The sequence below is a fragment of the Ictidomys tridecemlineatus genome, chromosome 5, assembly GCF_052094955.1.
Source record: "Ictidomys tridecemlineatus isolate mIctTri1 chromosome 5, mIctTri1.hap1, whole genome shotgun sequence".
Classification (NCBI taxonomy): Eukaryota; Metazoa; Chordata; class Mammalia; order Rodentia; family Sciuridae; genus Ictidomys; species Ictidomys tridecemlineatus.
The window spans coordinates 132,212,936-132,238,444 of record NC_135481.1 but is presented as its reverse complement, the minus strand read 5'-3'; the positions used below and the strand labels follow the sequence as shown (position 1 = coordinate 132,238,444).

General features: G+C 44.3%; 1 protein-coding gene across 2 annotated transcripts in view; it reads right to left on the bottom strand.

Annotated features, from left to right (window-relative positions):
• Il16 (interleukin 16) overlaps positions 1–25,135 on the bottom strand; it is a 121,123-nt gene extending 95,988 nt beyond the window's left edge. For both annotated transcript variants that reach the window (XM_040274556.2, XM_005320207.5), the window contains exon 1: positions 24,721–25,135. In XM_040274556.2, the coding sequence (XP_040130490.1) occupies positions 24,721–24,760 (40 nt within the window). In that variant the 5' untranslated portion in view covers positions 24,761–25,135. The remainder of the gene's footprint in view (positions 1–24,720) is intronic.
• Between the last annotated feature and the right edge of the window lie 374 nt (positions 25,136–25,509).

The following is a 25,509-nucleotide window of genomic DNA, read 5'->3' as shown; positions in this document are numbered from 1 at the left end:
AAGTTGCCCAGGCTGGCCTTCAACTTGCCATCCTCCCACCTCAGCCTCCTGAGTGGCTGGGATTGCATGGGTGTCTGGCAAACCTTTGCTTTTACCAGTTTATTCACCAGCCATCAACAGCAACTAGAAGCAGTGAATTCAAATGAATGAATGAATACATGGAAGCCCACTTTGCAGAAGGCCCGGATGCTTCAGGGTGAGGCACCTCAGTGCTGGCCCATTTCACCAATCACTCTCTTTCCAGCCTCCCAAAGTCCCACTATCTCTGTTCTTCCATCTTAATTGAGAGAAACCCCAAACACAGGTGGGTCCACCATGCCTGGTCACAGATTTCTTGCTCACACCCTCTTGAGCAAATTGGTACCAGGAAACGTTCACGGCCACCCAGTGGGACCTCCAGATTTGGTCAACAATGGTGCCGTGTTTCCATGATCACCTTGATCACACATTCACAATGACTGTTTCAAAACCTCCCTCTCCTGGACCAGTGTCCCACACAGTGTTCTACGCTGTCCTCATGAAACCTACTGTAGGCTCCTCAATATCCTCATTTTGAAGAAGTGAGGTCTAAAACACAGAGAGGTAAAGTGACTGTGAAGACCACACAGCTAGGAGGCAACCAAAGCAGGAATTGAGCCATGCCGTCTGATCCTGGAGCCTGATTATCTCCTCTCTCACCGTCAGCCTCGGTCCCTCCCTCTGTGCCACGTCCCTATCATCACAGGTGGACACACTCACGGCTCCTCTTTCTTTTAGAAGCTGTGACTCCACACCTTCCCCTTGTCACGTGCCCTTCCTTTTATGCTCTTCATAGCTTCTCGGTAAACGCCCTGCATCCGGGACCTGCTCTCCCCACACCAAGGCTTCTTCCAGCCTCCACCCAAGAGTCGGCTTCCTTCCCCTCAAGCCACAGGAACTCTGGGGTACCAGTTCTGCATTTGATGTGTCCCAGAGCCGTGAACCCAGAGTCCAGAGGGCATGAGCTCTTTGGAGAGTTCCTACAGCTAGAGTCGGTTTTCCTTTCTTCCATCTCATTCTCCTGTCATTGCCCTCCCTTGGCCGCCATCTTCCAACACAGGATGGATTGCACTCTGCCCACTCAAAACCCCAGAATCTAGCTGGGTGTGGTGGCACATGCCTGTAATCTCAGTGATTTGGGAGGCTCAGTCAGGAGTATCACAAATTCAAGGCCAGCCTCAGCAACTTAATGAGACCCTTGCCTCAAAATAAAAAAAAAACTGGGCATATAGCTCTGTGGTAAAGTGCCCCTGGGGTCAATCCCCAGCACCAAAAACATAAATAAATCAATCTCAAACTAGTGACTCTCAAAAACAATGTCAGTACACATATTAATATACCCAGAGTTCTGTCCATTTTGATTAACCTCATTCGGACTCCCCATGATGGCCCTGGAACTTCTGGGAAAGGAGTGTGTGTGTGTGTGTGTGTGTGTGTGTGTGTGAGAGAGAGAGAGAGAGAGAGAGAGAGAGAGAGAGAGAGTTAACAATAGTTTATTCATCATTCAAAAATTTGAAAGATCATCATTTTTGCATTAAAATCCTTCTAGAATATTCCTGGCATTAAACAGGGTGGATATACATGAGTTACTAAAAGTCTCCATATGTAAAGGGTTGCCTAAGAGTGAATTCAACACAGAAAGTACAGAACTCACAGAGGTGGAGAGAAAGAAAAGAGGACACAGAGAAAATGAGAGGGACTGAATCTGGATATCATCCCATAAGCACCTAGATCCAGCCATGCCTGAAGCTATCACCATCAATTTAATTATTTAATTCAATAGCAAATCCTCCTGGAACAATGGTTCTTCACTCCACTGGCTTAAGGCATGAAAAACAATTACGTACAAAGGCCAAGAGAGCTTTTTAATCTGCTTTCTTATCCTACTCCAAGTCCCAGTCAAAGCTGAATTCTTCTCCTCCCTGTCCCCATTCTAGTGCCAGGCTCTAGTATTCTTGTTCCACCAAACATTGCCACAGTCTCCATGGAATCCTGGAATGCAAACCCAGTTCCTTTCCCCTCCATATTCTCTCCTGACCAACAGCAACGCTCCCAGAGGTGACAAGTCCCTCACTGACCATTTTCCATGACAAAAACCTCTGTGGGACCTTCGGGGCCAGGTGCCATGCTATGTGCTTCCCTCAAAGAGTAAGGGTTGGCTGCCAGCAGGATCTCGGAAAACAGAAGGGTCGAATTCCTTGGTGGAAACTGCTAATCCCAGGTGGGGTGGGGACATTCTCAGGAGCGTTTCATGAGTTCTGTCTTTTTTTTTTTTTTTAATAAGCTTTTCCAGAAGGATCCACCACTTCGGCTCTTGGACAAGGCAGGCGGGTGGGGCGGTGGGCGGGGGGGGGGGGCCTGAATGGGAGTGTGCCGATGCCTGGGGAAGAAGGGGCGGTATTAACCCCCAACCAAAGTTAGCAGAGACAGTCTTCAAAATAAGCCTTGTCATTACAGAAAATGAAAAGAGGGTAAAGAACAATTGCCATGGGGCTGTGGTAGAGAAGCAGCGTCGGACTTCTGTGGGGACCGCTTTCCCTCCAGGCCTGGCGCAGGGAGGGAGAGGAGGAGGAATAATTGAAAACACAGCGCTGTGGTCACAGGGTTCAGCTTAGCTTTGGTAATTGTGCTCAGGACAGTGGGACCAGCTATTGCTCCCTCATGGAACCAAACGTCAGCGGAGCTGGGGGCAGGCCCATGCCACCCTCCCCGCCGGCTCCCTTTCAAAGGTCACAACTAATGAGCTTTCCCTTATTTGGCCTCAAGCTCCATAAACACTTGCCAAATTCTTGCCAGATTTTCTCCATCCCTGGTGCATCCTCCACCAGACAGCTTTGGGATTGGGACCTTCTCTCCCTCCTCCCTCCCTCTGTGCCTCCTCTTCCTCCTCCAATGGTCATTTCTTCTCACTCAGCAAGGACCGCTTGAGAAACAGCGTCCTACTGTCATCGTGCTGGACAAAGCCAACAACTGGGGGAAGGCCACAGTCTTTCCGTCTGGATCAAACATGTTTCATTCCCTGGAGAACTTTGGGAGGGTCGATAACCCTATGGAGAAAAGGGGAGCTAGTGGATCAGATGTGTGTTAGATGGCTGAATTCTCTGACAGTGCCCTATATCAAAGGCGATTTTTAAAGTTTGGTTATTCTAGTCCAGGGGGTCTTTATTTGTCTTGAAGTGAAGCGTGACTCAGTGATAAGAAAATGAAGGGAAGAACTGTACGGCTCCTTCTCCTCCTAAAGGCATAGCTTTCGTAGGGCCCTGTGGGCCTGTGGCTGGGACTGGTGCTATGTTCGCCTCTGGGCATGGAGCAGAGGACTGGGGAGACAGCCTTGGGCACCTCTGGGCCTCAGTGTCCCAGCTGGCCAAGTGAGCGGTTGTGTCAGAGTTCATTTTATACCTGTCCTGGAGGGGAGAGATTCTGTCTTATGAACTAGGCTGGGACTTGGCTCAGCACAGGGACATCTGCTTGTTCAGTAAATGAATGGCGCTGAGTGTCTCAGAGACCCCCTTCTAACTGGCTGTCCCTGCACCATCATCATGTGAAATATTCCCACAGAAGCCACCTCATCTAGGGCCACAGAATGAAGGGCTCCAAGTTCCGGACTGACACCCGTCAGAGTGTGCTGACCTCAGCAGAAGACAATTCAGAGCCTTCAGGAAAGACATTCTGGAAGCTGCTGCTGGGGAGAGTCCCTAAGAACTGAGGTACCTTCGGCAAGTGTGGTATCTAGAAGGGGCTCCCGGCCTGTTGACACATGGCCATGGACAAGACCCTGGGACACAGGGTGAATCAGAATGGATTTTCCCTGCAGCACTTGCTACTTCCAAGATGGTGGAAGTGGACTATATAATTGATCTTAAGGAGAATCTAGATCAATTCAAACAGGGCCTGTCTCTCCATCATTGTTCTGAAGGGGCTGTCCAGGGCTCGCCCCTCATGGAAACCCAGGGCCTAGAGCAGGGCTTCACATGTAAAAGACCCTCAGTAACTGCCACGGAGAGGGGAATGAGTGATCGTCCACACAGAACCACACATGGGGGTTCCACACAGTGCCATCTGTAAGTGGGAGAAACGAGAACTAGGAATGCAGACGCAAGCCTACGGGCTGAGAGTCGGCCTTAGACTGAATGTCAGACTTGCCACTTCTTATCTGAGAACGTGAAGCAAATTACTTCACGCCTTTATGGCTTAGCGGTCCATAAGATGGAGACGGCAATGCTAACCACTGTGAAGATGAGAAAGAAAGAGGTTCCTAGACTGTTTGCCTGGCACATAGCATGCACCAAAAAAAAAAAAAAAAGTGGACTAAAAAAGTAGTATATTTGAAAAGCTTAGCTCATGGTGGCCCAACTTCCTTGGATATGTGACTGAATGAGAAAGAATGGGAGAAATTTTTAAAAGAAAACACTAAAAGAGTATAAACAAACTAAATGTACATCAGTGAGAGGTTTTAACTCTATCATGATATTTTCATACAATGGAGTATATATAGCCAATAACATGGAAATATAGGGAAAAGATATACACAATACATTGTAAGGATGAGAAATACCATAACATAGTTGTATTGATTTAGTTTCACTTATAAAATGGACTTATACAAATAAACACCAAACAATTAAGATTTCTGAAAGGCACCAGAAGGTGGTATTCACAAGGAGTCTTTCCTTTCCATGTAATAATTTCTTGTACTTGCTTTATTTTTATAGTGGTCAAATATTACAGTTACCATCAGAAAAACAAAGGTTGTCTATGTGGGGGAACAAAAGTAAAATCCATGACTAATTTCTATCAGTTAATAATTCTGAAATAATTTTCTCAAGTTCTATAATATCTGGATAGAATTTTGATTGGAATTGTCTCAGATTTATGGACAAGTTGTAGAGAAAAGTTTTCCCATCTGGAGACATTTTTAAAATCATTTTTTGTTTTTATATTTGTTCAAATTTTCTTTTCGAGCCTTCAACCAAATTTTATATTCTTCTTTATTTAAGCTTTAAAAATCTCTACTTGCATGTATTTCTCAACATTTTAATTTATATACTAAACTGAATCATTGGTAAAATGTATCATCTATTTGGTTATTTTTCATATGTAAGTAATTTATGACTTTTTAATATTTATTTCATAACTGAAAACCTTAGAGATCTCTTATTGGTTCTGTCATTATTCAATAGCTTGTATTGAGTTTCCAATTGTGTGATCTCTGAAAGTTAATAAACTTGTTTCATTTAATAAAGTTTGTACCATTCATCTGACTTTATATATTTTTTAATTTTACTGACCAGATTTCTAAAAAAAACTCATAAGTGATGATGACAATACAGATTTTCCATGTCTTTTTCCAGACATTAATGGAAATTCCTCTAACATTCTCTGGTAAGTAGGACCATGACTAATATAGTGAGATGAAATTAATTTTTATCATATAAGGAAGTATCTTTTACTAATTTTACCAGGAAGTATCTTTTACTAATTTTACCTTGGAAAGTTTTTTCAAAATCAAGTAGTTTATTTAATATTCTCCGGCTCATTGGCACTAGTATGGACCTTTCCTCTCGTGATTTGCTGAAGTGAAGAAATATGTGAATGGCTTGCCTAAGCTTCAGCCCCCTGCATTTCATTCTTATTTTAAGTCTCACTAGATCACAGCAGGTACTTTTTTTAATATTTATTTTTTAGTTGTAGTTGGACACAATATCTTTATTCCATTCAATCATTTTTATGTGGTGCTGAGGATCGAACCCAGGGCCCCACACGTGCTAGGCGAGTGCTCTGCCACTGAGCCACAACCCCAGCTCCATGTACTTTTTAACTGAGAACTAGATTGTAGCTTGCTCATATTTTGTAGGATTTTTGTATCTACATCTGCTAATAAAAGTGATCCTTCATGAATGAATTTTTTTAAATCATGCTATGTGTATAATATACCACAAGGTATTTCACCTTTGTAAATAAGTAGAAGGAACCAATCAAAAATAGATGAGTGAAGGGAAGATTAGTAGAGAAAGGGAAATGGAAGGGGGAGGGGGGAGGGGGAGGGGGAGGGAAAAGGAATGTGAACTGAAATTTAATTCCCTGCACGTAGGATTCTTTCAGGATCAACTACAACTCTGTGTAACTACAATGCTCTAATAAAAAAAAAAATTAAAAAAAGAAGGAGGAGGAGGAAGAAGAGGAGGAAGAGGAGAAAGAGGAGGAGGAGGAGGAGGAGGAGGGAGGAGAAGAAAAGAAAGAAGTGGTCCATCCTCTCATCTTGTGTAGGCTGGATGTCTCTTCCCACTTTCTGAAACCACTTAATAGATTAAAATATATCTGATGTAAACAGGCTTAAATTAATTTTTCCATAAAATCTTTTGGTTCTGGCATCACTTTTAGGTAGTTCTTTGAAATTTCTTCAGTGACTTCCCTGAATGTGGGTCTATTCAACTTTTAAAAATATTTTTCTTTGTTAATTTTGATCACTTACCTTGTCCTGAAATTGCCCTTCTACTCAGATTTTCTATAGTGTAGGGTTCTTCATCCCAGACTCATGACTGTAAAAACTTTCTGAGACGCTTTGCACCTGCTGTGGGTCGTGTCACCAGGGCTACGTATTTCTGACACTGCCCCTCTTTTTGGCTTTGCCTTGTCTTTACCAAAGTCCACCTGTTCTGTTGACAGGCTACCTGTTCTGTTGGTCCCCTCCAAGGACCTGTTCTTAGAAGTAATGAAAAAACAACGACTGCTCTTTTTGATTTGCTTCCTAATAGATTTTATTGCTGTTTTACTTACTTTTCCCCTTCTTATTCCTTTTGTATTTTCTTTGCTCTTTTTTTATATCCTCTAGCGTTTGTGACTTATTTCCTCAGACCTAGTCACTCTACTTTAGAAACAGAAGCACCTCGTGTGGTAGTGATGTGCTTGGCCTCAGAGCCAGGTCAACCTGGGTACCAGTCTCAGTCCAATCATTCACTGTGTCTGACCCTAAAAGTTTGTCTGACTCAATCACCTATAAAATGGAGATGCCTCCAGGAGAACCTCACTGCAACTTTATGATAACAAAGTGAAATACAAGGTCTCTTGGCCCAGTTTGTTGGGTGGCTATTATTGCCACTATGATCACCATTGTCACTATTATTTAAAGTTCAGAGGCTTCTCCTCTGAATGTCCCTTTGGCCACAACCCACGAATTTTGAAAGATAATGTTCTAACTGTTGTTACTTTATTCTATAATTGTAGTTGACTTCCAGTTTAAACTCAATTCTTCAGAAAACTGCTATCACTCATTTCATTCTTCCATGGAGTTAAATTTTCAAGTTTGTCTTCTTGAATTTCTTATTAGGAAATTCCAATTTGATTGGCGGTGTCTTGAGCACATTTTAGTTGTGGGCATGTATTGGGGTTGACTTTGTAAGCTAGTATATAATGTGGCAGTGTTTTCTTTTAAATATATTTTTATTTGTTTTAATCAGTTATACAGTGTTTTAAGTGTTCTTTGAACCATCGGTACAGGCAGTCTGACATTGAATGACATTGATCAAAATGTCATTGTGTGGCATATGACTGTATGTGTGTGTAAAATTTCATATGAATACACACACACACACACACACACACACACACACACACACCACTACACCACTTTTATTATCTGTTTTTAGCAATTAGCTCAATGCAGGGGAAACACATTGCCTAGACTTCGCCTTAGTTAATGTGATCAGTCCCCTGCCTAGGTTAGCAGCTGCTGTGGTGTCCCCCAGCCCCATCAGTTTGGCTGGAACTAGCCTCAACCATCCTTGGAGGGAAGGAGAAGAAAGGAGGAGAGGGCAGGCACAGGAGACTGGACCAGCTGCCCGCCCTCTCCAGCCCTTGCCACTGCTCACGGTTCTACTAAGCCATTTATGAAGAGGGAAAAGAGAGAGATGTGCCCATGGCTGACTTTGCTGGGGATCCCTGCCTAGGAAAATGACAGGATGGACATCTTGTCAAAAAAGAAAGTCAAGAACACTTGGATGTAAAGTGCTTTTCTTACACATCTCCACTATTCTAAATCCTACTCGATGTTCCACAGTACTATTTCGTAAGCTTTTAAAATCTTGACTTACAGTGAGAATTTATATCTTTACACCATAGTATATATCACATAAACACACATAAGATTCATATGTATATAAATGCTTACAAATATTTACATATATATGTGTGTGTGTGTGTGTGTGTGTGTGTGTGTGTATTAAACTAAAGCACTATAGCATACATTTCATGGAGCAATACCCTCACTATGGCATAATAAAGTAAAAACACAAAAAAATCATATAAAGTATAATTTTGCCAAGACCTTGATGCTTTCTGATATATCCCATTCATATATAAATATATATACATATGAATATATGTATATATTTTTATGTAAATATATATATACATATATATTTATATAAAGTTGGTCACAACCCACTAAATGCATTTTCACTCCACTCCAGGATCATGTTTGAAAACTACCACTTGTAAGTTTTCTCTGATTTCTCACAGCAGCTTCATATGGGATATTTGCTTTGATTCTTCTCCTAGTTCCCTTCCCTGACCTCTTCATATATAAATGACTTTTGCTGCATTTGCCCAACCTTCTTCAGGAAACTTACAATTTTCCAGATGTGGGAGCTAGAATGGGCTCTGAAGTTCCTGTTGGAACTTTTCAGACACAGATGAAAGACTGAGGAAAGGGCTCAGATTTAACTCTAACTTTGCTTTGTCACATGAGATACTATGAGTCCTTTCCCAGAATCCCAGCAGTAGGGAGTTGAAGATGATGTTGGTGGTGATCACCTCCAGGTGGCTGAGCAGGACAGCCACATCCCAGTCTCTGTACCTGTCCATCATGCTTTGCATGCCAAACCTAAGCCACAGGCAAGACCTATGTGGATATTTATTCTGGGTAGTCCCCAGCATCTAGGTCATCATGCAGAGCCACTACCAGTCCTGCAAGCTGCTTCTAGCCAACACAAACAACACAAACTTCTCCAGCATCTCCAAGTGTGACAAGCACCATAGTTCCCGAGGATTCTGCCGTGCCACCAAGGTGGCCTGCTCATCTACAAGCTATGCTCAGCACCCCCATCTGCTCCATTGCTGTTTCTGGCAGAGATGCCTCCATGTTTTTGGCATACACTGAGCCACCTTGCCTAGTCTACAAAACTGACATCCATTTATCCTGATTTTAATAGAAATGCAAAAGACAACGTCAAAGTGAATACCTGATTTCAAGCTGCCTTCCCTAACCCAAACTCCAAGCTTTTGGAGCTATTTTTAAATTTTGCTTCCATGGCTATTTTTTTCCCCTATGCACAGGAGTATGTGGTTATTTACACAGAGTGGTGTTTTAATGTAAAAAGTTATATATAAATGCATTGCTATACCAAATGGACAATGCAATTATAAATATAAATGCATTGCTATACCAAATGGACAATGCAAATATAAGGTATGCTTGCACTTGTTAAAGTTGTTGTTCTCGATGTTGTTGATTTCTGCAATCATTGTTTTCTAAGATTCACTATATATCAGACACTATATCAAAGATGAAGACACAGTCTTTTATAGACTCTTGAGGGTGGCAGATGTGTAAACAGATAATATTCCTCCTGTGGGGAGTCACACATTAAAGGTTGGAATAATCTGCCATAGCCTGAAGTGGCAATTCAGTGTAAATTGCCACATACCCCCGCATATGGGGAGAAAAATATCCACAGAGGCAAAATAAACAAATGGCTCCAAGCGTTTGGAGCTTTGGTTAGGAAAGGCAGTTCAAGGAGCTAAACCATGAGCTGAGGCTTGAGAGCAGAATAAGGGAATGAGCCTTCTGTATCCAGGTCAGAGCAAATCTCTTGGTGACTGCAGAGCCCAGGGATATGGCAGAGAGGAGAGGGACCCAAAAGCCAAATCAGGATGATGAGCAATCATGGAGAACCAAGAAGCCCCTTCAGGAATGAGGACCCTCTGTGCTGGAGAGTGGATTTCAATGCAAAGAGCACATCCCCCCACCAACTTCCCAAGCTTTGAGCCAGGCTGGGATCCAGAAAGGAGGGAAAGCCTTGACAAGAGGGCCAGTCTCAAGCTTTTGGCCTGCCTTCTGCCAAAACAGTTCTGCCTTAGCCATTTATATGTGACTATTCATGAACGATTTTAATTCTAAAATGGTTTGTGGATAAGAAGAATTTGAAAATAACTGCTTTGGGTAATTGTAATCCAACAGTTATTTTTTTTTTTAACTCTGTGCATATAATGACAATTTGGTGTTTGGAGAATATAAACATTGTTGAGGCATGTCACAGAGCATGGAATTGGGGTCACATCAGCTGGGGGCTCAGGTCCTGGGTACACTTCTCTTTAGCTGAGTGATCCTTACTCTTCAGTTTGGAGGCACCCTAATCAGCTGTAAGGCTGGGGCAAAGTGATGAACGTGAAGATTTTAGCACAGTGCCTGGAGCTTGGAGAGTTTTCAGGAAATTGTTGGAGCATTAAATATTAATAATAAACCTCATTGCATTGAACAAGTGAATAGCAACAAGAGACTGACCCACCCTGACAGCTCACAGGAAGGGGAGGTGCCCTCTACTGTTCTCATAAGCGTTGATCAACACTAACTGAACAGCGCACAATAAGGGCTGTTAGGAAGAAAGGGGAGAAGAGTCTTCTCTCTTCTAGGGAGCTTGGTGACAGAGGAAGGAGAGCCACAGAGAGCAGCTTCCTAGGGGTGCTTTGGGGAGTCCTGCATGGCTTGCACTAGGTTCCTGGGATAATGATGGAGCTCTGTCTGAAAAAGAGACCATTTTACCGGATACGGGTGGGAGAAACCAATGCTTCCCCTTGGCTTTGGGGAACCCCATTCTGCTCATGCCTCATTCCCCAACAACAAAAAACAAACACGCTCATGAACCAAAGGAAAGCCAGCACTGGGACAGAACCAATGTGACATGCAGTCACAGGACGGTCCTGTGGAGTGGAGTGGCTGACAAGCAGAGAGAACACTCTTGTTTTGGTGAGTCGTGCCCACCTGGAAGAGGAAGAGCCTCACAGGCACCTTCACGAGTCCCCTACCTTTCTGCCTTCCTCTGCTTCCTTTCTCCCGACTCCTTCCACATTCTTAGTACCAAGGATAAGACGAGAAATCCCAGGATCAGCTCAGCACTGCAGAGCCAGAACAAGTGGCATCCTTCTGCCCACCCCCAGACCCCCGAGCCTCCTCCCCAGCCCACTGTGCACAGGGGTTCTCCCTCCTGCTCCTGTCCTGACCCCAGTGTGACTTTAAAATATGAAACTGAGACCCAGCAACCAAGAACCGCCCCATGGAGGCCAGGGAAACCAGCTCTTTACCTCAGGGAACAGCCCCCTGGTGCAGGTGGCTGCAGGATCACTCACCTGGTGCCCATCGACTTTCCTTTGTATAGCCACCCAGGGCTGCCACCTTCCTTATTTTTCTCTTCAACTGCCCAGTAGGGACCGCAGCACCATCTATCTCTGAACGGCCTGGGGTCCAAGGCCAAGTGGGATCAGTCAAAGAGTGAGCAATGGATGTTCCCTCCTCACACAGAGGCCAGCTTCTGAGTCACATTTCAGCTCCAATGGAAGGGACTCTGAGTCAGATACTGTTGATGCCACCTGCTCTGACAGGTGACTGTGGGCAAATGTGTCCATCCTGGCACAGATTTGCTCAAAGACTCCCCACTGTAGCCATCTGACATCTCCATGGGAAAAGACTTGGTCCAAAAAGGGGTCTGCCAGGGCCGAGAAGCTCAGCTTCGGAACAAAGTCCACCATCTGCTGGGCTGGCAGGGAACACGTGGGAGGCAGGCCCCTTCCAGAGCTGCAGAACCCAAGCGAGAGGCTCCTTGTTCCAGGCCCAGTTTTCTCCTGCCTTCCCTGGATAGCACAGAAGTGACCAGAAGGAGGGCAGGGAAGTAACAGGCACCACTCAGGGTCTATGATGTGACTGGCACATGACAGGAGCTTTCCATAAACTTTATCTCTCGCCCTCCTACCAGAAAATCCAGTGAATATTATCATACCCATTTTACAGGCAGAGAAAAATCACTGTCCCAAAGTTCATTGAGTTCCTACTTACTTCGCTCTATGCTTGGTGACCTTGAGTCAACACTAATCACTGGCTCAACAAAGTCAAGAAACTTCTCCAATGTCACACAGCCCACCAAATACCACACCAGGAGTCTGACTCCAAAGCCCAGGCTCTATCCCATTGCCTCTCTGTGCCAGACTTATCTTAAATCAAACTGGCTCTCAGTAGCACATGCAATGTCCTCAAGTCTGGTGTTCCACCACCAGCAGCAGCAATACCTGCTAAAAAGGTAAATTCTCAGGCCCCAGTCCTGAGGGTGAGACCAACATTCCAGGCAACTCCCAAGCCCCCCAGGTGATTCTGGTGCATGCCCAAGTGCAAGGGCCAATGGCCTCACTTAGATAAAGCATGTTGGAAACCACAACCTAAAGGGACATGACACCTCTGTGTGTCCTGTAGAGTTTGGCTGCACATGATCAGAATGCCTTTCCCTCGCATGTCCCCTCAGATGGTCTAATCTCAGGGTGACATTTAACCCCGCTGCCCCCAGAGAGCATCCCACACATCTCTCCCAAGCATGGGCCTCTGTGAGTTGTTCCCATGTGACCAACTGGGACCTTTGTGTGGCCCTCTCTTCTGAAAAATAGAATGTTTTGTGACGCTCACCACTAAATGCTGCAGGGCTCCTGGGGGCTTTAATGAGGGTGTAGGTGCAAACTGTAGGAAGCTCTTGAAATTCCAGGCATGGCTGTGGAGGTGCAGCCACTGCTGGGGAAACCAGGCTACGGTCACACAGGAGCACCGGGAGGGCATGCTGGACATAGGGGTGCCTTTGTTGGCAGGCTCTGGGGACAGTGCCACATTGTAGGGCTGAGTCTGGCGTGCAGGGGAAGAATTTCAGAAGTGCAGGAATGGGGGGCATCGGTCAGTGCTGCCTGCTCTGTACCACCCACAGACTCTCTTGAAATTCCTCAGCCCAGGGCATCTGGGATCAGAATAGGCATCGCCTACCATGGCTCTGTCTGGCAAGGGGCATGTGATTCTGTAGCCCAGGCCTTTGGAGGCCAGCCTCATTCTTCCTGGATCCTGTGGCCTGCAGAGGCCCCACAGCCTCTCTCCTATTCCAGCATTAAGCCATCTCTGACTCCTGTGTTTGAGTCCAGCTCCTGCCTCTCCCTCTGTCTTTGAACCACCCATTCTTCCCCATCATCAGAGGTGAATTTTCTCAACAGTGCAGCTGGGACCCTTCCCTGACCCTTACACATACAGGGTGGCCTATACCTCAAACTGTGCCCTTCATGAAGGTCCTCCTGCAGAAAAAAAAAAAAAAAGAGGAGACTCCCACCTGCCCAGCACTCCACAGGCCAGCTCACTGTGCCCAGAGAAAGGGGGGAAACACAGCAGGAACAGCCCCACCTCGCTTAGAGCCATGAGCCTAGCCCTCCAGAGCAGTCTTGGTCACATCTCAGCTTTAGTTTTCACATTGGCCAAATGAAATTAGAAACTCCTACCACAGAGTGTTATTGAGAGAATGTGACAATCTAGGAGGCTCCCTGCTAAGAGCTCTGCAGACATGTCATGTTGGAAAGAACCACTGCTCCTTTCATTATTATTTTAATTTTTCCTTAGCATGAAAACTAATCAAAATTTGCTTCCATGGGATCTTCCCTGTTGTCCCTATTGTACACACCTGCACACAAGCATGTGCATGAACATGCACACAAACACACACATACATACCAGATGACAGATGACTTTTTATGTGTTATATACTCCAAAGAGCACTCTGTCCTCTCGGCAACTACATGAAGTAGGTTCTGTTTGTACCCATTTTACAGGTGGAAAGACCAAAGCTTAGAGAACCACTTGCCTTTCTTGGGCACACTGATGCTATGAAATGATGTTTGTGTGCCTTGAAGCCTTTCAACTTTGCCCCAGGCGATGCTTCCTGCAAGTGAGGAAACCCCATATGTCCCAGGGGGAAACTGGCTCACCTCATTCCACAGAGCTCAGAAATCTATTTAATTTAATTTGATGCTTGCTAAAGTTTCATCACCAACAACCTATATATTCTTCTGATATTCCCCCCTCCTCTTTTTTTAAATTACTCTTTATTTAAATAAAGGTAATGCATGTTTGTGGTGGCAAAATACTCAGAAGGCAAATGGAAAACTGCAACAGGGTCACCTAATCAGATCAAACAGAAGAATAAAAAGGCTTTTGAGTCAAAGCAGTATTAAATCCACAGCTCCTACATTAACCAACACTGTGAACAGTGGCAAGTCTTTTCACCTCCCTGAGCCTCAGCTTCCACATCCATACAATGGGAACAATAATCCAACAATCTGAGAGGGCTGCTTAGAGTTTTAAGCAAACAATTATTTAGTATTCTTTAAAAATCCTCAAGAAATCTTTATGCTGTGAAAATTAGGTCATCAAACTATATTATCATGACATAGAATATAATTTTAAAATTCCAACTAGAAATGTTAACACCATGATATAATAATAACAAGTTCTCTGCCCAATTGGCATTTACAGACAAGGTTGAAGCCAGGACTTCCGATTTAATAGTAAGAACATGTTTGTGGATATAGATCTGAAGGCCCAGAGAAGACCCTAGGACCAAGAAATGTGTTTCCTGTGGGAGGTTATAATATTTTGGTCCCTTGAGTCCCACTTAGGGCTGGTCCTTCCTTCACCAACCCACAACATTCATATTCAAACCAAGGCCTTACACTTAACTTTGTATGAAAATTCTAGTTAATTTCTGTATTAACCATGGGTGTTCTCTCTGGCTTTTCCTTCTTTCAACTTACCCTTTCTGGGCTTGCATCCTTTCAAAGTAATATTCCATCACTAATACACTATGCAGTTATAACAAATCTCGGGGACTGGTTCTGTTGATGCAGGTGCATGAGCATGTGCGCGTGCAAGTGTGTCAACTCCCAGACTCATGTCTGCATCCCTGGACTTGCCCTTGGCTTCTAATGTTTTCCCCACCATTCACTTTCCTAGAAACTAAATATATTTCAAAAGTAATATTGCCCAGTAGAGATTTTGATTTCTCCTCAACAAAACCTGCTTCTTCCCCAGACTTCCATAATTTCGTTTTTAGCTTTTGTTTTTCTGGGTTTTTATTTTTTCAGTACTGGGAATTGAACCCAGGGATGCTCTACCACTGAGCTACACCGTCTGCCCCACATATATCCTTTTTTTTTTTTTTTTTTTTTGAGACAGGGACCTGCTAAGTTGCTAAGGCTGGCTTTGAACTTGAACTCCACAAAACCCCATTAAGAACAAGGGCTCTGAAGCTAGAATTCCTGGATTCATTTGGTACCATCTATCCCTGGAAAGTGATGCATAGTTGTAGGCAGGTTAAGAACCACCTCTCGGTGGCCTGCTCTTCTCATCTATTGGGTGGTTACTGTGCTGCTATCTACCTCTCAAGGATTGTTAGAGGACTGAATGTGATCATACTTGTAAAGGCCTTAGAAAATTGCCTGCCAGAATAAACCTTCTTAGAATGCTGACTTCCCTCCCGTCTGACTTTCTTCATCATATCCAGTGTATTGGTGATTCCTGTTGGTTCCATCCCCAGAAGACAGACCAAACCCATCCACTTCTCTCCATTTTCACTGCTACCTTCTTAATCCATCCTTGATTCCTACATCACCTTCTAAATGGCTTCTTGCTCCTACATGGACTTCTATAACCCATTTTCTTCACAATGCTAGCTAGATTTTTTCAAATATAAATTGGATCATAGTACTCACCTACATAAAATAGTCAAGGACTTTGCATTGCTTTTTAAGACTTTTCAAAAATTTTAATAGACTTCATTTCTTCAGGGCAGTTTTAGGTTTACAGAAAAATTATGCAGAAAGTACAGAGTTCCCACATGCCCTCTTTATTTACACACATATGGAGTTTCTCCTACTATTAACGTCCTGCATTAGCATGTTACATTTTTACAACTGATCAACCGTGTAGACATATGATTATTCACTAAAGTTCATGGTTGACATTAGGATTCATTCTTTGTATTATTATTCTATCGGTTTTGACAATTGCATAGGGTCACTTATCCACCATTATAGTATCAAATAAAATAATGCATTTATTGACTTAAAATTGCCCTGTGCTCTACCTATTCCCTCCTAACACTTTGCATCACTTTTTCAAAGTAATATCCAAGTTCCTTACCATGGCCCAAAGCAGTTATATGATCTCCTTGCTGACTGTCCTCCCAACTTTAGCTCCCACTTCTTGCCCTCTTTCTTATTGCATTTCACAGTCACCTCGGAATTCTAGCTTGTTCTTGAACAGGCCAAACTCACATTGCACGAAGGCTTTTTCCCTAGCTGTTCCCCCTTCCCAAAGCTTCCTCTTCCAGATCTTTGTGTGGCTGACTTCTTCCTGCCTCAACATCCTAAATATGGCCTTTCCTGTCCACTCAATCTAAATGAGCCCTCAGTACTGTCTGTTACATCTTCCTTGTTGGTTTTTTTCTTCATCGAGCTCGCCACCATTGAAAGGCATCCTCAGAGTCTATTTAGGTACTTGGGCATCATCCATCTGCTCCATCTGGAGCATGAGCCCCGATCAGGGACCACATCAGCCTTGTTCCCTGCAGGGGCCCCAAGACTAGAACATGCCTGGCCCATAAGGGCTCAATAAACATTTACTGACTGAATTAATGCATAACTGAATGAATAAATAAATGACTAATGCCACATAATGAGTTTCTACATTTGTTTGTACTTGAGAGTTTACAAAGAGTTCTTACAGACATTGCCTTCATCCAACTCATGTGATTAGACTCAGTTTCAAATGGCACTTTAATACATACCCTCTTCTATCCTAGCTCATCAAGGCCACAGACTAGGAAATAGTAAGAATGTTCTCTCCAAGGGAAGAGAGGTTAGTTTCCAAGAGCACTAATAACCCCTTGGATTGGACCAGCAGAATCACTTGGTTTCATTCACAGTTCCAGGGCAAAGAAAAACGCTTGAGGATGCAGAGCCCTGGTGGATTAATTGGTAACAGTAACAACAACCATTTGTGCAACCCTTGCTGTGGGTCAGAGGATGCCAAGCATGGTCGATCACCACAGTCCCTACTTCCACAATTAGCCTGTAGGCTTAGTACCAAATTATCCCCCACGTCCTTGTGAGGAAGGGACAGAGAAATGTCATAGGACTGTGCAACAACTTTCTCAAGGCACAGAGCCAGGATGTGAACCTGGCTTTATTATCTGACAACAAAGTCCAGGCAGTCCCTGACCTTGTAACAAATGCAGAGTAAATCAACATCAACAAGCTGAGCATCTGGAGATCCCTGCCTACCCCGTTATCCCCCATCACGTGGACAGGCTTAGAAAAGATAAGACACCAGAACTAGAGGGAGCAGTAGGAGCTTGGGTGGTGCTTTTTAAGGTCAAGATTAAGATAGTTTACAAAGCACCAGCATCCTGCCTCTCCACCTGGCAGAAGGAAAAGGCTGGGTCCCAATGAAGCACACTCCTGGGGGCTGAGGGGAAGGACAGGACAGTTCCACTGAGCAAGGCTTTGGCAAGAGCCATGTATTCAGTGGGGTCTTAACATTTCCAGAGGCAGCTGGGTCCCTCACCTTTTGTGGCTCTTACAGAGAGCCAGAGATGCCCCAACAGAAGGACAGGCCCCTCCCATGTGTTTTTACACTGGGTAAGGGTGGAGTCAGAGGTGGACCGTGCTTGGCCGTGCCAGGCGGTTTTTCATCCCAAACTTTTTCAATCTCTCTGCCCACACAATCATCTGAAGAACGGCTGCTTCCTGCCTTGCACTGGAAAGCAACATTTTAAAAGATGAAGAAATCCCTTTTTTCTTTATTTGTTATTGTCCTAACATGACTGACTCAATATGTAAAAATTTTAAATCCCTGCCCAAGGTCTCAGGCTTGTCCCCCCACCCTCAGTTTGAAGTTCTTCCAGATGTTCCCTGCTTCCTCCACCTCGGCATGTTGCACCCTCCGTGCAACAAACTCACGACATGTTTCTTAAGGTTTGGCTCAAAGTCACCTCTTCCAGGAAGCCTTCCCCAACCCTGTCTCCCAACTCACCCAGTAAATTACCAGCTGCCCTTTGGCACTCTCTAAGCATTCCATGCTGATCTCGCTCATCTCTGTCTGCCTTATCCAGTAACTGTCAGTTCCTTGGTGCCAGGAACAAGGTCTTATGTTTCCCCCTGTAGCTCTGGCATCTAATACAGTACCTGGCACAAAGCGAATACTAAATAGCTGTTAGAGGAAGGGATTGGGAGTGCAATGGAAAGCAGAAGAGAGGAGTCACTGTGGTCAACACATAGACACAGATGCAAAATAAACGAATGGACCAATGGACAAGCTCACTGCAAGCCCACACATGCATAAGCACACGCTAGGCACAGGAGACAGGCAAGCATTGGAAAGAGCACTGGTCCAAGAGGGCAGCAGCTGAGTTTTTTTCCCCCAGACTGCTGCTAGCTGGCTGTTTGACCTGGAATGAGACATTCCCCCTTCTGAGCATCAGATTTCTCATTTGTAAAATGGGAGTTATCATGAGACTGAAATAAGGATGTCTCATTGCCTGACACATGGTGGTGGTTTAACATGTACTGGCTCTGCCTTTCCTCAACCCCATCCCACCTGCAATGTCCCTACACCCTTTGAAATGGGGAGGAAAGAGTGGAAAGGTGTGGAAGGCAGAAATCCCTGCATTTGGGCCCTCTCCATCTATGTTTCATAACACCACAGAAATTCAGACAGTTGAAGGTCCATCCACCTTACACTGCCTACAACCATTTTGGGTTGCTTCTGTGTTCATCTTGCCAATAAATATACACTTGTTGCTCCCAGTGCTGAAGCCATGATGGACTAGGGCAGGAAGCACAAGGACAGCCTAGTGATGACAGCTTGGCACCCCTCACCTGTCTCAAGATCCTGGGGCCCCATAAGAGAGCATAGGATGTACCAATATTGACAGAGCCATAATACAGTTCTCACCATCTCTGCATCAGGTTTCCATGATGAGGCCCCCTGCTCCATCTTCCCTGCCTGGTCCATTCCTAACCCCACTATCAGTACCCAAAACAACAACCTTAACCTCATCCTAGTGACAGCCTGGGACACTCTCTGTACATTTCTTCCCTAGGCCCTTTAGCTGAGGATAACCTACTGCCTGGCATGCTACCTTGTCCCACAACCCCAACTAGTGTCTGCACTTCAACACATCATAAGGCCTGTCCGCCACAGCTGGTGCCAGGAACAAGGTCTTATGTTTCCCCCTGTAGCTCTGGCATCTAATACAGTACCTGGCACAAAGCGAATACTAAACAGCTGTTAGAGGAAGGGATTGGGAGTGCAATGGAAAACAGGAGAGAGGAGTCACTGCTGTCAACACATAGACACAGATGCAAAATAAACAAATGGACCAATGGACAAGCTCACTGTAAGCCTGCACATGCATGAGCGCACACTTTTTCTTGCAGCACCTTTTTTAAAAAAAATAAACAGACAGCTACTTAGGAGGCTGAGGCAGGAAAATCACGAGTTCAAGGCCAGTCTGGGCAACTTAGTGAGACGGTTACAGCTGAGGTCTCTACAAGCAAGGACTCTGCCCCCACGGCTCATGGAGGACAAAAGAGATACCATACTGTATTTAACTAAGCCTTTAAATGTAATGATATGTTATATTATATAATATCTGTAAAAACAAAGCAACTGAGAAGGGGCATGAGAGAGTTTTCTAGGGTGGTGGTAATGTTTTATATCTTGATAGGAGTATGTGCAGCTTACACAGGTGTATATACTTGTCAAAGCTAACTGAATGGTGCACTTATGATATGTGTGTTTCATATACAAATCATCATCAGTGAAAATCCACATCATGTACACCCATAAGAATGGGATCCTAATTAGAATAAGTTATACCGCACGTATGCATAATATGTCAAAATACACTATACTGTTATGTATATCTAGGAAGAACAAATAATTTTTTTAAAAAGACTCTAATGGACTCAGCCATCAGTACTGCAAAGGGAGCAAAACTGGATGCTGGAGGCAAGACAGGAACTTAACAAATTTCTTACTTCAGACCCCTGACCAGTCTTACCTCACCAAAGCAAATATTTTTTTATTCGGGACATTTTGTTGAAGATCAAATATACCTAAATTAGCTCATGAATTACTTACTTTACAGATAATTGCATTTTGCTGGTCATCATAAAAAGAAGTCAGTGACACTGATGATCTGCAGGTGAAGTCACACTGTGAGGATATCTATCAGCCAAGTTCTCCTTGATTGGGGTCATTCACTCTGAAGAAGTAACATCTTAGAAACAGACTTTGTAGCAGCTAAGTAACATGGGAGGTTATCATTGTTTCTTGTTAAGTAAACTTGGATAAACCATGGGGTTGAGAATGCCTTGAAATTACATTTTCCCTAAGTAGCCCAGTCATAGCTCATTGCTACCACACAAAATGTCCTGATGTGTGTCTTTAGAATCAGGTGTGCAAATTATTCTCCTCTCCACTCCTCCACTTTTCTTCTTTATGTAAATACTAATGTAACAATAAACTGCATTTATCTTTTAAAATAAAAGATATGTGTTTCACTGTATGTAAATTTTACCTCTAAAAGGAGAATAGCCAAGAAATATTGTTCACATTTGAGTTAATTTTATGATGGATTTTATAGTGATGGCTGACATGCATGGAAACACATCTAAGAAAATATGGATGCTTGGATAGACAGAAGGACAGAGAGATGGCTACACATGATAAAGGAAATATAGTAAGAATGTTCTTTGTAGAAACTAGCTGGTGGTTATTAACTACAATTCTTTCCACTCTTCTACATGTTTAAAAATCTTTATAATCATGTTTTGGAAAAAATAAAATTGAAATCAAACCAAAAAGTCAATAATGTGGGAAATAATAAAATAAACCATGGCACAGGCATCTGAAGAGGTTATCTAAGGCCATTAAAGGTGGTGATTCTAACATCTATGCAGGAAAATGTGAAGTTATAACCCAACATCAAGTGGGAACATGAGCATGGGAAAAACTACCTGGGTGTAAAAGATCACTGTTACTTTTGAGCATCAATGTAGCGTGCAAAGAACATAAACTTTTGAATGGAATGCACCTGCCTGGGTTCAAATTTCAGTCCTGTCACTCACTGTCCAGGGAAAGCCACTGTGCTCTGTGTTGGTTCACAGTTCCAAAGGTCTCAGTCTGTAGTTAGCCAAGTCCATTGCTCTGGACCAAAGGTAAGGCAGCACTTCAGAGCAGAAGGGATTGGTGGAGGAAAACCACTCAAGTCATGATAGTCTGGAAGCAGACAGAGGGTAGGGAAGGGGCCACAGGGATATTAACCCTTTCAAGGCGCACCAGCAGGGAGCAACCTCCTCCAGCTACACTCCCCCGCATATGGTAACCACCCAGTCCATCCATTCCAACTAGGATGGACTAATGAGGTTACAGCCCTCACAATGCAATAGTTTCACCTCAATATTTCTCCATTAACACAGGAGCTTGGGGGGCACCCCATAATCAAACCATAAAAAAATGTGTTGCCCCTTCATCTAAGGCTGGCTTCTCTAACTCTGTCCCCAACAGATGACCCTATGCCAGATCTGCCCACACTGTTTCCCCTGATCAGATTCATGTTCAGGAACAACCCAGACTGATGCTGTGGCCTCCTCAATGCTCCATCTCCCCCTCCACTGGTGAAATAAATTGATAACCGACTGAAATTTTGGCCAGGTTTCATCACAAACATTTTTTTCCTCTTTAGAATGTGTGATTTTATTATTATTATTATTATTATTATTTGTACCAGGGATTAAACCCAGGGGCACTTAGCCACTAAGCCACAGTGGTTAACAACAGGGTGTCACTAAATTGCTTAGGGCCTTGCTAAATTGCTGAGGTTTCGAGTTTGCCATCTTCCTGCTTCAGCCTCTCCAGCCACTGGGATTACAGATGATTGCCATGGCACCTGGCTTGGAATGTGTGGATTTTTATTAGGAGATACTAAAAGATCATATCAGAATCTTCTTCCCCATCCCACATACCCTGCAGAAAACAGCTCAAACGAAACCTCCTCTGATCAGCAAGGCTAGGTCAGTTCTCCCACTACAGCCTAGCCTTCTTTTCCTTTATATTGTTGTATGTACATATTCGTTTAATGTGTCCCAATAATCCCCAGATCCCAGCACAGTGCCAGGAGCATACAAAGCTCTAAACAAATAATTTGTTGAAAATGAATTCCAAGTGTTTGGAAAAGTGAGTTCACTCTTTGTATATTGAAAAATAAATAGAAAATTGGGAAGTAGTCAAGGAAGGATGGTAATAAAAAAAAATCCAGCTACATCTATGTTTGTCCCAGGCAACATTAGATACTCTTAACTATTGAAGATATATGGTTACATTTTTACCCCCTGGGGAAAATGTTGGGGTGGGGGAGGTAGACAGCAGAATTCTCCAGCCCCACTCCCCACCTAGCTCCAGGACTAGGCAGAACTTTCCTCTGTTTTTCAAGTTGAACATCTCCCCACTGATGGCTGGTCTTATAACAAGGATCCCCAGAGATCTTGATTCCTATTTTCTAGCAGAAGGAATTGAGACATCTGTAGTCACATGAGAGGACTACACCTGGAGACACAACCAACCACCATAATCACAAGCTCAAAGTCTGCACTCGCGAAGTAATAGAGCCAGAAAGGTTCCTAGAAGTCATCCATAGCCCAATACCCTTCTGTCCACTTTATAGGCAAGGACTCTGAGTTCTGGCTATGAAGAGCTCTTATCCAATATCATGTGAGAGTTGAAGAGGACAGGTGTCCATGTATTTCAGGCCCAATCTTCTAAACAGCTGAACTCAGCAAAAAGAAAGCACACGATCAAGTTTACTGAGTGGCTGTTGTGGGCTCACCCCAGAACCAAGGTGTTCATTCCCACAGCTAACACAGGGTTGCTTGTCACCACTCGTTGCTGAGTTGCCAGGCATTGCCTCCAACCTACTTTGCCCAGGATGATTCCCTAGTTCCAAGCACAGCTCCTAGGATATGACTGGTCATTACAGGGGTACAAAACCCCCTGGGATCAGCCAGTGCTGCAACTGTATCACAGCCCACTCCTCCATCTGTCCAGTTCTGCCTCCCTCGCCCTCGCAGGTGTCCTTCCCAGAGCACTCAGCAATGAACTTCCTACACACAAATCCCTGCCTCAGAGTCTGTTGCCAGGGAAACCTAACCAAAGGCAAAGCAGCCAGGGACAGGAAGTGGTAAGACTTCCCTGTGAATAAATGTGGAAATGATGTTTCTTTAGATACTGAGCACCTATTGAATACCGGATCAGATACACTCACGTGGTATATCTCCAAAGAGGGGCACTTCAAGTGCTTTTAGCAAGAGAGAAGCCACAGCTGCTTTTCATCCACAAGCCCTGAACATTTGGGATGGTTGTGTGACAGAATAGGGGAGCAGCCTGCTTCTGAGAGTTGGTATGTTCACTGTATTGTGCACAAACTGCCCAGGGCACTTCACAAGCTTTATCTCATTTATTGCTTCTCCCATCCTGTATGATAAGAATTTATGATTGCTGTTTTGCAAAGGAAGAAACTGAGCCATAGCAAAGTGAAATACCTTTTCCAAGATCAAGTAGGATTCCTCTCAGAACCAAGATTTCAGCCCAGGTGGCCAGACACTACAGCCCCAGTTCTCAGTTCCTACCACCCACAGCCTTTCTTCAGGAAAGGCTTGAATGGAACCTAAGCAGAAGATCCCAAGGGCTTTAGCCATATCTTCCTGGAGCTGGAAAAGCCAGAATATGACTTTGACTTGCTTCATTCTCCTTTTTAAAGAAAACCATGTGTTTATTCTTTTATGCCAAAGTTAAAACAGAACTGAAGTTTCGCCAGCACTGACTTTAAAAGCTGGGCAGAAGGGTTAAAATCCTTTACCCTGATGCCTCATTGTTTATTTTTCTGGAGCAAAGAAGGTTATTATAAGAAATGATCTCATCTAATGGGCTGTACCTGCAGGAAGGTAGGGTCCAGCCAGGATACCAGAGGTCCCTCCCAGTTCTAAGATTTACCAGGCAAGGCTCAAGTCTCCAGTCTTGGGGGTCCCTGTGCTCCAGAGACTTGTGCTCTATTCTCCTCTAGGAGCTGAGCAGCTCCCTCTTCTGTTCTGCTTCTGCTGAAACCGGAGCCCAGCTGATGGGGATCCTGACAGCTATAGCATTCAGACGTGAATGCCCCTGCCTCAGCATTGCCTGCAACACTCACGGAAGGGAGGGCACTTAGCTCTATGCTAGCCAGGGCTCACTTTTATCCCCTCAGGGGTCCTATGATATGTCCCTTTACCCCTCTGCCAAGCACATGGTATAGCTCAGCCAGTCTCTGCAAGGATAGAAAGTCAGGGACTGTTACTGCACACACATGGGCATACATACACACATGTGCACACAAACATGTGCACACAGTCTCACACACACACACACTGCATAGTGTAACAAAAACTGCTCTTCCACCCTTCCCAGAAGATGTCAGAAATGATCAGCCCCTCCAATTCATCTCCCCATAAATCCCCTGAGACAGATGAAGAAGCTCCACTTACCGGTCTCCCTTCTGGGGAAGACTCTCTTCTGCAAACTCATGACCACGGGGGCTCGGAGGATGAGGGAAAGCCGGGAAAACTCCCTCCAAACCCGGATCAAGATGCTGTGGGGGGGCGATCAACCACAGCCTCCAGGGCTGGGAGTATTTGAATGGGAGTTAAAACTACAAAGTAACTCCTCGTTAGAACTGTTTTTCCTCGGCAGGGAGGGAGGAGGAAAAAAATCCCTTTCCCTCTGCCAGAAAATCTTTATAATGTTTCACAACGGTCGCTTCCAACTCCTGCACTTCTTGCGAAGCAAATGTGTATAAAAGCAATGTTATTTCACTGACTCAAGCCCTCAGATCATAAGCCTTTTCCTGTACCGCAAACAGAAATGTAAAACCTCAAACTTTCCTTTGGATCCAGAAGATGTTGTGAGAGGGCAGAGCCCAGTTCTTTCTGAGGTCTAATGTATGGAAAATGTGCTCCACTGTTCACATCGTCCCGATGCTGAGTCTCCGACCCCGCCCCCAGTGTTTCTAATGAGTTCTGATGTGTTTATGTACTTGAGTGGGACAAACACAACACCTAAATCTTTACCCCAAATTGAAGTGATTCATTTTCTCCCTCACACACCACACACAGACACAGTGCCCATTTAATCCAAGTGAAAACGCCTTTCATAAAAGTTGCAAGAGGCTTGGGCAGAGCTGCTCAGGGTGAATGCAGTCTGTGTCCCCAGAAGGGCAGGCAGGCTCCGGGGAAGGTGGAGGCTGGCTTTAATCAAGACAAACAGAAGGCACTCGA